This window comes from Manduca sexta, unplaced genomic scaffold (genome assembly GCF_014839805.1).
Source record: "Manduca sexta isolate Smith_Timp_Sample1 unplaced genomic scaffold, JHU_Msex_v1.0 HiC_scaffold_52, whole genome shotgun sequence".
Taxonomy (NCBI): Eukaryota; Metazoa; Arthropoda; class Insecta; order Lepidoptera; family Sphingidae; genus Manduca; species Manduca sexta.
The window spans coordinates 234,111-250,325 of record NW_023595319.1 but is presented as its reverse complement, the minus strand read 5'-3'; the positions used below and the strand labels follow the sequence as shown (position 1 = coordinate 250,325).

At 34.0% G+C, this 16,215-nt stretch overlaps 1 protein-coding gene and 1 long non-coding RNA gene across 2 annotated transcripts; both read left to right on the top strand.

Annotated features, from left to right (window-relative positions):
* Positions 1-322: 322 nt before the first annotated feature.
* Positions 323-5,027, top strand: LOC119193417 (hyccin-like; the record flags this gene model as incomplete). Its single annotated transcript, XM_037447016.1, is given in 7 exon segments — positions 323-488; positions 704-798; positions 929-1,146; positions 1,368-1,422; positions 1,424-1,619; positions 2,524-2,640; positions 3,989-5,027. Coding segments are annotated over 7 exon segments (1,305 nt in total), but the record flags the coding sequence as incomplete, so codon positions are not given.
* Positions 5,028-7,242: 2,215 nt separating this feature from the next.
* On the top strand, positions 7,243-8,711 carry LOC119193424. The gene is made up of 2 exons (XR_005113953.1): positions 7,243-7,623; positions 8,515-8,711. It is a non-coding gene; the product is annotated as an uncharacterized LOC119193424 (long non-coding RNA).
* The last annotated feature ends 7,504 nt before the right edge of the window (positions 8,712-16,215 follow it).

Here is a 16,215-nt window from a genome sequence, read left to right as displayed (position 1 = left end):
AGCTCTCCACGAACAAAGGGCTATCCAACACAAAAATAATTTTTCAGTTCGAACTGGTAGTTCCTGAGATTAGCCATTACTGCTCCGCTCCTATTGGGTATAGCGTGATGATATATAGCCTTTAGCACTCCACGAATATATGCTATCCAACACAAAAAGAATTTTTCAGTTTGAACCGGTAGTTCCTGAGATTACCGTGTTCAAACAAAGAAACAAACAAACTCTTCAGCTTTATATAATAGTATTGATAATAATTATTGTTGGCTACAAAAAAAGCTTTCAACATCTATGATATGCGTAATAATAAACTGCTTCTTTCCAGATGTTAGAAAATGTTTGTACACAACTGTTCAGCTTCTACAGATCAAAAGAGGTGGAACTTCAAAGATTTACACTACAGTTTGTACCTACTCTTATTTACAGTTATTTAAGTTCTGTTGCTCAAGGTAACAAGAACACATACCGCTGTATTGAAACATTACTTATAGGTAAAACTATATTTTATACTTGGTAATATAATGGTACTAAAATTAATTCCATTTCATATTTCTGTCATAATTCCAGTTTGGTCAAATCTTTTTTTGTTGCATTTATCACTTTTATAGTTTACAACACAACTTACGGGTTTGCTTAACTAAATTATAAGTTAAATAAAAATTAAATTTATAACTTCATTTAATATTACATATACCTTATTTCACAGGACTGTACAACTTTGAGGTGGTTGATGAAAATGGTAAACCCAAAGTGGTTTCCTTCAGATTACCATCACTGGCCCAATCATCTATTTATCATGAGGTAATAATATTGCTTGTATTGACTTTACTCTGTGGCTGTAACATTTACCATGATAACTAAGGAGGAAAAATCTTATAAGTTGACTTTCCATAAAACTCATGTTATATGTTGGTGTTTTTGACAATTACAGCCATTGTCATTGGGACCACAATTTTTAACAGAAAGTGCTCTGCGCCGATGGGAGGAGTGCAATACGAAGCTCGTGAGTTGGGGACCGATGGCACAAGTAGAAGCTATAAATGCACAGAACCGATTGAAAGTGATGGCCGCACTATTCTTTATCTATAACCGGCAGTTGAGCTTATTGCCGAAGTTGGCTTTGAGACATTTTTGCATTGCAGCATCACGGTAATGATGTATATTAATTTATTCCATCCAGCAGATTTTTTTGTTTTAAAAATAATATTTAAAATTATTTATTTATGTGTGCAGTGTATGTTTAAAAAAATATATATACTTATATTTACCTAATCAGTCAAAGTAACAAAAAAGCATAGGTACATTAGTTAAAACTATACCTACCCGTTTGGAGGAGCAATCATGAACTCATGTCATGTATTGTGTTGTAGAATCGTAACTCAAGGATTTGAAAAAAAAATTGGTCCTGCATCGAAGTCACAGGCCTGTGCCAAGGATACCTATGTCACCTAACTTTCTAATAGAAATGGTGGAGAGCGCTTACTTTGCGATGTTTAATGAATTCTACACACTGGCGCTGCAGGCTGTTAAAGACATCGACAAAAGAGCGCAGTACGAACTGTTCCCCGACGTGATGCTTGTCACGAGCGCTGTCATCAACTCATTGAAAAATAATGCCTCAGGTTTGCATATACAAGCACTTCGACTATATTTATCGATATGCCAAGTTAGAATATTTTTGATTACGTCAATAAGATTCGATTCATAAATAAGGGCCACGATTGGCAGATGCCACTTTATTTATTTATTTGTTTATTAAACACAAAACAGGTTATAATCATGAATGCATCATATTATGACATGAAAAATAATTCCTGGACTATAATTATAACCCAAAACATGTGTTCTAGAAAGTAAAAGTTACATATAGCAAGTATATATAAAACCACAGTTTGGGTACTCTTAGGTAAATGGAATAACAAGATTGGTAGATACAAGTGAACAATATGCGCGGTTAAGAGTTATGAATCTTTGAGGATATAGTGGATGTGTCGTTTGTAAGAATTGATGTTATTGTTAAATAAGTCTAATTTTATAGTATACCCTATTTTCATTGGGTACTACATGCTTGGTGTTGGCCAGTAACTGAACTGCGGCATCCATGCCAACGTTTGGCATGGATGCCGCAGTAGTAGAAAACTACAAGATTGCAAGAATCATAAGGGATTTTATTAGCAGGATGTTCTTTACACTTATTTTTCAACACAAAGGGTGTGAAGCGGCACTGGCGTTTGCGTTTGCTTGACGATTGTAGCACAATACGCTAGGCGTGTGGTGAGCCGCACCGTTAGATCAGCAATTATTCAGCGCCTCCGGTTAACGCGTACCAAACCTGTACATAATATATCACATGCGTATTAAAGCTTATATAGTAATCACATTACGTAACGATGTGCGTAAATTCTCATACAATCTATCTCGTTGCTCTGACGCATCAATGTAGTACATGCTCAGATGTATCCTCACTTACGAGACTTATTTATTATGTAAAGTATCCGCTGTGCTTATGTAACATACTTGTTCCAGGGCAACCGTGTGACGGCCCTATGGGTATCAGCGTGGCATTGTCTCCGGCCACTACTACGGTCACCATGTCTAAATCTATGATAACTAATGCATCATTCCGTACCAAGAAACTACCCGGTTTGTATTATTACTCATATTTATATATTTAATTATGTCAAGTGAATTTCCAATGTTTAATATTCCTATATTAATGCTGTCTGGATATACATATTTTATCCCTATAATAGTTGCTACATGTATTGTTTATTTATCTATGTACAGATGAACTAACTTGCATGCTGCCAAATACATGCTCAGAGATGCACAATTTAGATTACAATTCATGGAAAAACTTTACATCATAATATTTACTTACATAATAATAGAGATTCGCATGTTGTAAAGAGAAAGTAGTCTCTAATGGAAACGTCGACAGAGTCACATGTGTTATGACAAAATGTACAAATAATTAAAATAATATAGAAATTATTCCATGGGATTTGTATCAGAGAATATTGATTTGATTATTAGTCTTATTTTTACTTGATTTACTACAAATATATTCAAACCACACGTAACAGTCAGGTAGGACTGACAATAATAATCAGAATGAGAATGAAAACAATAATAATAACACATTCTTCTTCACATGCAATACTTAATATTATAACAAGAGCACATAACTTATTTTGATATAAACAGCATCTATTACATTATTTCTTATATCACTTTTATGTAGGTCTTTGTTCTGCAAAGTCTTAACGAAATCATGCAAATCAGACAAGGCACTTGTCTTTTAATTCCGCGTAATATTATTAAATTATTAATTATTGTGAATAAGTATTTAACAAAGTGTTTATAAAATGCACGACGAAACTAATGCGTGCCGAAACGTTTCCAATATCAACTGAATACTGATGCAAAAGATTAAGTAAAGCTTATTTTATACATAGAGCCGGACCTGGCTAGTAATAACTAGGATCCCGTTTTCTTAAGTATGTAAGCAAGAACTACTAAGTTCGAGTCACTTTGATAGTAATATTTTTATTTTGTAATATAACCTTACGATATAAATTGGTTTATCGTTAATATAATAGTCTTGGCTGTGATAAAACTAATATTGGATTTGGGTTATTTTGTTATGACTTTGTATAAATAGCCACAACAAAACTTATATGTATATGCTTAATATGTAAGTAGTTAAACAAAACATGACGCCTCTTATGTAACTTACAGATCGAAATAACGTTACATTTTTAAGATGATGTGAATGTGTGAATTTGTCTGCACTAACTTTACTGTCACATAAAGTTATTTATTAAAGTTCTAATTGCAGGTATGTTTAAATAGCGCATAATTGCTTCACACAGTACACATGTGTCGTATTATTTTAAATTATTTATCATTTACATCATCATCTTAACAACTGCCCGGTAAGTTCATACGAATGTGGCCTTTAAATAATTGTGTTGTATTTGCTTTGCAGATGACATTCCTATACAAGCTGGCCAGGTGATACCCACCGAGTCCACCGATATGCTTTCTTCAATCACAGAGGAAGGCGAGGCAGAAATCGTTCCCATACAACGTGGTGGTGTGGCTCGTAACTCTAAACCTAAACTCAGTTCATTCCCAGTGCTAGGAAAAAAAACCAAAGAGGCTAAAGATAAAAACGCAACGAGCGATAAGAAAGTTACTATGAAAGAATCTTCTAAAGGTATTTGGAATACGCTCAGTGGCGGAGGTGGCGACAATGTCGACGGACAGCAGAAGGTAGCGGACAACTCTGGAGATGCTAATGGTAGCATGAAAGATGACAAAATCTCTATGTCTTCTATGCACAATAGCACTGACACCTCTGAGACTCGGTCGCAAATTACGACCGATTCTTTAGACACCGAGATTGCGCCCCGATTCACGGGAATGCAAGTCAGTTCTGTTTAGGTGTCAATATGCGGCCATATGCTGCGAATGAAACTACTTCATAACATAATGTTAAAGTGAGGGTGAAAGGTTGATAATACTCTATTAAATTGGTATAGGTTTAATACTTTAGCAATGTCATTGATTGTTTATATGGGCAAAGTTTATCAATTATCTACTCATTAAACTTGTTATAAAGTCACAGTATTAATCTTTGTATGTACTAAAATTTCTGCAGTAAATCATATGTGAAAAATTACTTTTCCTAATCCGAACATTCAAGTTATTAAAATACTTTTTATTTATGAAAGGAATATGCTGTATTTAAAAAAGTAAACCTGGCCTGCGGTTTTTCGTACAACAAAAAATACATTCCGATTATATTATACTCCCTGGCATAGAGCCTCAACTAAGTTAATAATCATAATCGCTGGTACATTTTTCAGTCACTTGTGAATTGCTAGTTCTTCCACAATTATTTATGCTTCGTGATTTGTTTCGTTTTCAATGTTACAACTGATTAATATATTTTATGCTTATTAATTATATTGGACTGTTTTATTGTAATTCAGATTATGTGATTAATAAAAAATAAAAGCTAAGTTACTATTATTAAATACTTTAAATGAAGTGCAACACCTTTTGTGCAAGCCGCAAATTAGCAGTGCAGCAGCCAGCGGTGTCACCAACCACGTATAGTGTATTATGGCTGACGTAATTCATAATATTTAAAAAAAAAATTGTGTTTGTAAATTGATTTTTTTTATGTTAATGGTGCGGCATGTCACACACACACATACAAACACACCAGGGGCACTGTTCCGCAAACGCTTTACGAACACCAACAGCAGTACGACTCCACACGCCTAATCTATACTATTATATAAAGCTGAAGAGTTTGTTTGTTTGTTTGTTTGTTTGAACGCGCTAATCTCAGGAACTACCGGTCCAAACCGAAAAATTCTTTTTGCGTTGGATAGACCTTTGTTCGTGGATTGCTATAGGCTATATATCATCACGCTATACCCAATAGGAGCGGAGCAGTAATGGCTAATCTCAGGAAATACCGGTCCAAACTTAAAAATTATTTTTGCGTTGGATAGCCCTTTGTTCGTGGAGTGCTATAGGCTATATATCATCACGCTATACCCAATAGGAGCGGAGCAGTAATGGCTAATCTCAGGAACTACCGGTCCAAACTGAAAAATTCTTTTTGCGTTGGATAGCCCTTTGTTCGTGGAGTGCTATAGGCTATATATCATCACGCTATACCCAATAGGAGCGGAGCAGTAATGGCTAATCTCAAGAACTACCGGTCCACACTGAAAAATTATTTTTGCGTTGGATAGCCCTTTGTTCGTGGAGTGCTATAGGCTATATATCATCACGCTATACCCAATAGGAGCGGAGCAGTAATGGCTAATCTCAGGAACTACCGGTCCAAACTGAAAAATTATTTTTGCGTTGGATAGCCCTTTGTTCGTGGAGTGCTATAGGCTATATATCATCACGCTATGGCCAATAGGAGCGGAGCAGTAATGGCTAATCTCAGGAACTACCGGTCCACACTGAAAAATTCTTTTTGCGTTGGATAGCCCTTTGTTCGTGGAGTGCTATAGGCTATATATCATCACACTATATTCAAAAGGAGCGGAGCAGTAATAGCTAATCTCAGAAACTACCGATTCGAACTGAAAAATTATTTTTGGGTTGAATAGTCCTTTGTTTGTGGAGTGCTCAAAGTCATATATCATCACGCTATGACCAATAGGAGCGGAGCAATAATGGCTAATCTCAGGAACTACCGGTTTCAACTGAAAAATTCGTTTTGTGTTAGATAGCCCTTTATTTGTGGACCGCTATAAGCTATATATCATCACGCTATGACCAATAGGAGCGGAGCAGTAATGAAACATGTTGCAAAAACGGGGAAAATTATAAGTTTTGAGTGCTTCCGTTGCCTGCGCTGCGTAAACGGTTAAAGTTATGCAACAATGATGTATGACGGGATTGTTCCACTTTAAAAGTTCAAAAAAATAGAGTCTACAAACAAAGTCCCCCGCTGCATCTGTCTGTCTGAACGTGTTAAACTCAAAACTACCCAACGTATTAAGATGAAATTTGGTATGGAGACAGTTTGAGACCCTGGGAAGAACATAGGCTCCCGGGAAACTACTACTTTTATAACGGAAAACTTTGAACGAAAAGCGGGCGGAGACGCGGGCAAAAGCTAGTACTTATATAAAAATGAATCCCTATTTCCCTTGGTCACGCCATCACGCGTGAACGGCTGGACCGATTTCACATTTTTTTTTGTTGTGTTTGTTATTGTCAGGAAAAGGATCTTATGAAAGAAAAAATTAAGGAAGTTGAGCGGAACGTTAGTAAATTAAAAGTTAATTTCAGCGATTGACAGAATGCGCGCTGCAAATTCATAGTTAAGACGGGACAACGTCTGTCGGGTCAGCTAGTATATTATAATGTTAGAATACGTGTACCTACGTTTTTTTGCACTAGCATTAGAACTTTGAAAACACAACAGGTGTGTGGGCTGCTAGTAACCAATCTAGCCTATTATTCATAAACCTAATGCTTAAGTATATCATAACTTCTAGAAAAATAAATCAAAATTGCAATGACCAAATTCAAGAAAATATTTTTTTCATAATTATGGATTTTCCTATTCTGTTCCTGTTTAATAAAACACACTATATTATGGCAATCGAATTTTTTATAACTCTTGAGACACTTTTTAAGGAAAGACCGTTCAATCGCTCCTCTCCTAGACTGCAAAAAACACTAGCTATACTTCGTGGTCATTATCGTTGTCGGGTAAAAAATACAATACGCGATTAACATGTTTTCCAAGACAAAGTTAACTTCAAGCAATTTTATCAGTAGATATACAAAGGTCACCAGCTAATTTATCTTTACAACGAACTCCACAATCGACACAATTCAAGTAGTTCGTGGTGAAATTACTGTGTGGACGTCTAATATCTAATAATGAAATCAATACAGTTTATGTGTTTGACGTTATTAATATACATTTCATCATGCATGGGTAGAGATATGATGGTGGGCACAAGTTACAATGCGCAGTTAGTTTGGCACCAGAAAGCAGAGTACGCTGGTATTCCCTTCATGAAAAGAGTCAAAGAAATGTTCTATTCCGACCCGTCCCAAAAAATCATAAAAGTAAGTATTCTAAATCTTACGTTATTTATTGGGATTAACAATTTCGTGCATGCCTAATAAGTGAATAACAATGAGCGTTTGTTATAATAAACACTTAAAAACTCATACTATACGATTAGTTTGTAGGACAGCTCGAGTCGTGATAGGTGAATGCGACCAGCTACTACCTAGTAATTTAATCTATGTTGTTTTCATTTTGGTTTAGAAGGCCTATAATACTCATCACCTTCACATAAATAAATCTTGTCGAATATGGGCTCAAGTATAATTATTTTCAAAAACTGTATTTATGACAAAAGATCAAATAAGTTTAGAAACACACATACATCTATCATGCAACATATTTGGGCGCATGGGCTTTAAAAAGATGAATAATTTTAAGAACCAATATTGATATACTTTTGTTAGTGACTCCTATTCTGACCTATTTGATATTACTTATATATTTTACAGTTTGTACCATGATGTTTCAGGGATCATGATTTTAATAGTTTTATTAGTTTAGAAGCTAGATTGATCTGTATATTAGAGACATGTAAGCGTGATTTTTAACACAACTACGTGCCCCATCAAAGTATTAAAAAAAGAATGCGATATGTGTATCACGCGTCGGTCTCTTAATAAATAGCAAAAAATACATACGACAGGCACATTCGCGTCATGTTTCATGCCACTTTCTAGGAGAGCTGATAATTTTTTTTTTTTAATCATATAAGTACTTAGTAATCAAAATAAAATTCAAAATGTACTTATATGACGCGACACCGATACATGGGTATATTTCATCCGCCTTTAAATTCAGAAGTAAAAGTCATATTTTATGTTTGAACGTAATTTTAAAATCGTCAATTTTTTTTTGTTTTGACGCTTATAAATTATTCTTATTTTAAGGGAGTAATTGCACGAGACATCGACCACAGTGAATCTTCTGCCATCATCACGGCTGGTGGCGTTGGCTTTACATATGTTAACCTCCGATTTAAAAGTGAACGTGGGAGCTCCCTGAACTATGAAGTGGAAATATACGTTTAATGTGTTTTGTTAAAAGTTATTTTTGTATAACACGATTAAATGGTTAAGATAAGAAACGTAGTTTGTCTGTACAAATTATAAAACAAAGTACCCTTTTCTGTCTGTCTGTATGTTATCAATTTTCTCAACATCTTCTGTACGGATTTTTATGTTATTTTAGTATGGACATAGTTTAAGACCGTGGGAAGGTTATAGGCTACTTTATATCCAGGGAAAAAACATAGCGGGACTTCTATCCAGAAAAACTCCTTCACGCGGGCGAAGCCGCGGACAAAAGCTAATTTATATTTTACTTATTTAAAGAATTTACTTAGCTACTTAAAAGACGTGAAAATTATGTAGATACTATATTGGCAAAAGCTTCATTAGCTGCTAAACCTTCACTGGTCCAAGTTCTTTTTTTGTAAGTTTTTATTGATGTTTTACATTACGAAAACCTACCTACATAAAAATTATCTTGAGTAACAATCTACTGGAAACATGTAAGCCGTCATTACCTCTAACAATTTACTTAATAGCTATTATTATTGTGAAAGCAAAATACCCCAGCTAGTGATTTTGCCCCGGCTTCATTTCAATGGAGTTGTTATATCTATACTATTATATAAAGCTGAAGAGTTTGTTTGTTTGTTTGTTTGTTTGAACGCGCTAATCTCAGGAACTACCGGTCCAATCCGAAAAAATCTTTTTGCATTGGATAGCCCTTTGTTCGTGGAGTGCTATAGGCTATATATCATCACGCTATACCCAATAGGAGCGGAGCAGTAATGGCTGATCTCAGGAACTACCGGTCCAAACTGAAAAATTCTTTGTGCGTTGGATAGTACTTAGTTCGTGGAATGCTATAGGCTATATATCATCACGCTATACCCCATAGGAGCGGAGCAGTAATAGCTAATCTCAGGAACTACCGGTCCAAACTGGAAAATTCTTTTTGCGTTGGATAGCCCTTTGTTCGTGGGGTGCTATAGGCTATATATCATCACGCTATACCCAATAGGAGCGGAGCAGTAATGGCTAATCTCAGGAACTACCGGTCCAAACTGAAAAAATCTTTTTGCGTTCGATAGTACTTAGTTCGTGGAATGCTATAGGCTATATATCATCACGCTATACCCAATAGGAGCGGAGCAGTAATGGCTAATCTCAGGAACTACCGATTCGAACTGAAAAATTCTTTTTGTGTTGAATAGTCCTTTGTTTGTGGAGTGCTCAAAGTTATATATCATCACGCTATGACCAATAGGAGCGGAGCAGTAATGGCTAATCTCAGGAACTTACGGTTTCAACTGAAAAATTCGTTTTGTGTTGGATAGTCCTTTATTTGTGGACCGCTATAGGCTATATATCATCACGCTATGGCCAATAGGAGCGGAGAGTAATGGCTAATCTCAGGAACTACCGGTTTGAACTGAAAAAAATCTTTTTTGTGTTGGATAGCCCTTTGTTCCTGGAGTGCTATAGGCTATATATCATCACGTTATGACCAATAGGAGCGGAGAAGTAATGAAACATGTTGCAAAAACGGGGAAAATTATTAGTTTTGAGAGCTTCCGTTGCCTGCGCTGCGTAAACGGTTAAAGTTATGCAACAATGATGTATGACGGGATTGTTCCACTTAAAAGTTCTAAAAATATATTATAAAACAAAGTCCCCCGCTGCATCTGTCTGCCTGAACGTGTTAAACTCAAAAACTACCCAACGTATTAAGATAAAATTTGGTATGGAGACCCTGGGAAGAACATAGGCTCCCGGCAAACTACTACTTTTATAACGGAAAACTTTAGCCTGAAAAACTTTGTAACGCGGGCGGAGCCGCGGGCAAAAGCTAGTTATATTATAAAAGTAATCTTTCCCAATGGTTAAAAATATAGGACGTTATTTTTTTTTTGGCAATTGTAATACTTTATGCTCATATTATCTTAGGAGATAGGTACATTCTCCTTTTTTTGTGTTACTTACCTATGATTGCTAACTAGGTAGCCACTGACACTATCTAACACACAGGTGCATATTGTTACTATAGGGGGTCCAATTTCAGGGGGCCCCAAAATTTTGTATAATTTACTAAGTATTGTACATTGGGATCTAAAAAACGTCGACGGAAAAATTGATAATAGTCCGTAGTTGTTAGCGGCCTTAGGGAGGCAGGTGGCTCTCGAATAAACGAGGGACCTAGCATGGTGCTTTAGCTGATGACTTTTCTTTACAATATCTGTAACAACCCTCCTCCACCTCTTCAAATAAGTATATCTCTGCATTCTCTGAAAAAAACATCTTCGGAAAGAATATTAAATGCTCAAAAACTACCGTTCCAAAAATAATAACCTAGTGGGTAATTTATATGGGTTATTAATTGTTCCTCTTAAACTATTTCCAAAATATGAAGTTCTTTTCTTTAAACTGCATGTGGTCGCACCGTCGGAAAGATTTGATGTGTAATGATAATAGTCGCGGTACTGCTGTAAATCAGTGCTGTTTAACAGCGTATACCGAGCTGAATTCTTCGACCATACATATTGCAAAAAATCCATTGTATACCTCGTTTTGTTAACTGTGTACTTTTATAATTGTTTTGTTTGTGTCGAAAACTAATAGTTCAAATGTTTTTTTAGGTCACCAGCTAACCTGCCATACGTAGTTAGTTGGACTTTTAATATATTCCAATTTTATGTTGATTACTTAACAAGGAATCTAATAGGCGTAATATCTAGCATACTTTCCTTCATGGCTGGGTTAATTACTTCTACTTGTTTACTTTTAACGAAAAGCAAAAGTGGCGGCCGCGAGGCAAGTTTCTTATTTTCAACCGACTCCAAATATGAGAGGTTATCCATTCGTCATAAATAAAATTATGTTGGTTCAGCGATAATTTTGTACCCCGTGGTCTGATTTAAACGATTCTTTTTGCTGTCGTTATTGAATAGCTTTAGAACGTTCATTTTTTAATTCCATTGCTAAAGGGCATAGCCCCTTTGGAATTTGAAGATGCAAAGCGGAATTCCTCAAAATCTAACGGGATTATGATGATCCATCTTATGTTTGATTCCGAAAAGCAAAGCAATCCAAAATATTATTGAACTTTATATACGGATTAATAAGATATTACTAAAACAATTATTTTATTATGTTTACTTATTGTGTTTGTATGTCTAGATTCCCACTAAACATTTTTATGGTGACGGGGCATAATTTAAATTACGAGCTAAGCTAAGAAAATACACAAATAAATACCTACTTTTTAAATTTAATTTAGCCACCGCCTTAAAAGTATTTAGTGTGCAAATAAACAAAAAAACGACTTAAAAATATGTTTTAATAATTTCTTATCCTAGTTAAGTATATTATACACAAAGACAGAACAATACGTAAATTTTTATATAGGTACATACATTAATAAAATCTATGACGAAGCCGACACGGAATACAGATTACAAATGGCGTGTATTAACTATTATAGGCAGTGAAAAGTCGGCAATTATAGAATAATGACCAGCTTTTTCATAGTGTTTGTACAACTTATAGTTTGAAATAACATACTTACTTAGTTATACTAGAAATAAGCAATATTTTTAAATATGGCACTTGTATATAGCTGTTGTTTTTGGTTTTCTCTGAGATTAGGAGGAATATTAATTGGGATCTTCTCATTGGTACGTACTAATCTATTAATATTAGTTAAGTACTTACGACTGAAGTTTGTACCATACGTACGATTTCTAGATTCCTACAACTTATTTACAAAATAATTTAGTACTTATTTTATGTTTCTGTGCAGTTGCAATCGAATATACTACTCATAATGTTTTGTTGGGCGTATGGACACACCAAAGATGTGAAAACTTGGATTAAAATTTACTACCCATTACACCTTGCTGTATGCTAATGAATATTTAAAAATTTCACAGAAGGTGAAGGTAGGTACCATTTTAATGACTTTCATCAAAATAACAGGTTTTAAGTATATACCGTGATGTCATAGTCATTTTAGAACCGAATATTTTAAATTCTGTATCAATAATATAGAGTTTAAAAAAATACCAATGTACTTAAAATATTTTTATAAACGTTAAAATATTTGTTTACGTATAATAAATGAGAACTCATGGTAATGCAACTAAATCTTATACAATATACTACTACGATCACTGCGATCTAATGAATTAATTGTCGCGACGCACAGTGGTAAAAACGCGGAAAATATACAATTTTTTTCAGATCAGATATTGCCATAGTTTATGTCGAAAACCTAAAGTAGACAAGTTGGATAACTAGAGCCTAGAAGGATATTTAATTTAGTGTATTCTTTATAGGAAAATTAAGGCCCCAAACTTGTAAGACTGAATGCGACGTAATATTGAGTTAAAAACGTTTGTTTGAAGTCTCACACTGCTTATACAAGTTATACTTTTGTTTTATTTTTTATTTTATATGTCAAGGTATTTAAAACGATAAAATAATTATTATTTGTACATTAATTTATGTATGGCTTGGATTCAAACAACATAACCTTTATTTTGCCAATTTTGTTTTTCATTGGCTGTAACTTTTGCGTCAACGAGCGTTAAAATGAAACATATCATAAATAATACTCTAATGATGTAGGATAACTATCAGATAGGTTTCAGCTGCAATAATTTGCAAACTTTTGAAAAATGACCATTTTACTTGGGAGTTTCTTTGTTGACGGAAAAACAAAAAACAAGGACAAACACTATAATTCCGGTAATTAACACGAAAATAACATATTTTGACTATAAAATTCATAAATTATCATTTTCCTCTTTATTTACTAATACAGATTTGACAAAGTAATACAGTATTCGATAGTTATGGCAAGTTTTAGTAAATGTTTAAGTTCAGGTACTTAACATTGTATTGTCTAGTAACCGGGAAGTGTATAAGTGTATTAAAAGTCAGAAACTAAACTAAATCAAATACATAACAAGTCAAGTAAAATATTTTTGCCTAATTTCACGAAAAGGTGGCATGCCGCATCAAGAACAAAGCAATATTTTTTTTTGGCAAAAACAAAGAGTGGCCAAATAATACATTTCTAATTAATGTGATTCCTCCAGAATCCAATGCCATAGAAAGTGGCTCTGGACCTTCAAAATGATATGAAGGGGATCTTGTAGAAAACCCAACTTGCTAAACTATACGTGAGTTTGTACATTTGGTATTATATTATGTCCAATACGGTTCACAAAGTTCTTGTTCATGGTAGTAAAATAACTTCCGCGGCTGCTCTATCTATAGTTATTTTAATAGAAAAAGCTCAAAGAGCATGCAACAAGGATTATCGACTTTATAGGTTATATCATTCGAGGGAATGTTCACGTGAGTCAACCAATGAAGACAACATGCATATGGTCTTGACTTCATCAGACCCATTTATAGCTTAAAAATTGTGACCACATAAAAAAATGTCCTTAAATGATGAAGTTAAAGCGTTAGTTACTGAAAATAATTAATAAAAAATAGTTGTCAATAATAGTAATTTATAATTAATAATTATAAAAATTGTCCAATGTCATCATACAGAGTTAGTAATAAGCCTAGTAATATTTGTTTCCTTTTTTATTTCATTATTTTTATGCTTTCTATATAAACTCAATAACAAAATTTGATTGTAAAAAGTGGCAAATTATTATGTATGTATATTTATTATAAATGCCCGTTGCATATGCATAGTTCGAGCATTAAATTTATATAATTTTTATTCATTTTTAACATTTTATAAATTATACACTTATATTTCTTAATGTATGTTATATAATAATAAATATAATAAGTAAATCTAACCATAAAATACCGATTTCAATTCATATCTTCCTCAAAAATAGTTTTTTCCGCGGTCCCATACAAACTTTACCACTGTGCGACGTTACTATCATTATCAAACTGGAACGAGTGAAAAATATTATCAAAAACGTATTTTTTTTATTATCAACAGTAAAATTAATTCACAATTTTTTTGATCCTACAAGTTTTTCTAAGAGACGATTTTGGTTCCAAAACGACTATAAAATTACGATGTAGAGAGTACAGTCAACCACGAAAGTTGCTGAACAAATTCAAAACTTTAAAAGTTTAAGGTTGTTCATATGGAAACAAAACTTTAAAATTTTGAATTTATTCAGCTTCATTTGTGGCTGATTTTACCTAATAGTGGATAAATTCGTACGCGGGGCATATACTTACTCGTATAACTACTGATGTTTATGTGTGTATGTAACTCTATTGCGCCCCATTTCCGGAGGCAAGCGCGCGTATTGCCATGTTTTTTTTATTTAATGAAAATGTAATTAATTTATTGTCTGATTTGCTTGAGTGGCCATTGGTTATAGCAACAAAATACATATAATACATACCAAAATTAATAAAATTACATTCGCGATTCAGCACAAAAGTAATTTTGTGTTGAATCCAGCTATAAAAAATTGTATGGAGCCCTTTCAGACTGAAACTGATATTTATTTACTTTACACAGTAGAATTTAAAAGATTTTTTACGTTGATATAAATGTTACAAAACTGTCACCAATTTTTTTTTTCAGAACTTTTAAGGTATATCGTGTTTATGATAACTTTAATATGTATATACATACTGGTTTGCTTGCTGTTTATTTATGGCGCGTATACGGTAAGTTATGATGGGTAGTACGTACTACATTAAGGCGATACCTCAAGGTTCATTTTCATACATTTTGTTTCACCTTTAATCTGGGTAACTAAACAAGTATTGGCAAGTAAAAAATTTAAATTCACGTCTAGTTAGTGATTAGTTCTCGCAGTTGAAGAAAGAAAAACAATAAAATAATTAATAATCATGGATATTTCGGCCTTTAAAATTTAATATGACGAAATTAACGTGAATTAAATTCTTTACTGCCAATACTTGTTTAGTTACCCAGATTAAAGGTGAAACAAAATGTATGAAAATGGACCTTGAGGTATCGCCTTAAGATTATATTTTTTTTAATGACGGTAAAGGCTATCACACCTCGCAGCCATTATATCCCGGGATGTACAGCTTTAAATTATTTTAAAGTATCACCCACAGCAGGTAAGTAAGTACATCATTCCGTCGGTACTTATACGTCTCGATTGACGCACTTGCCTACATCGAGATGTAATTATAGAATTTTATATGTCTGTATCAAAGATACGAAGATGTGAAAATCTATACTTCTATACTTACTATTATATATAAAGCTGAAGAGTTTGTTTGTTTGTTTGTTTTGTTTTGAACGCGCTAATCTCAGGAACTACCGGTCCAAACTGAAAAATTCTTTTGCGTTGGATAGCCCTTTGTTCGTGGAGTGCTATAGGCTATATATCATCACACTATACCCAATAAGAGCGGAGCAGTAATGGCTAATCTCAGGAACTACCGGTCCAAACTGAAAAATTCTTTTTGCGTTGGATAGCCCTTTATTCGTGGATTGCTATAGGCTATATATCATCACGCTATACCCAATAAGGAGCGGAGCAGTAATGGCTAATCTCGGGAACTACCGGTCCAAACTGAAAAATTCTTTTTGTGTTGAATAGTTCT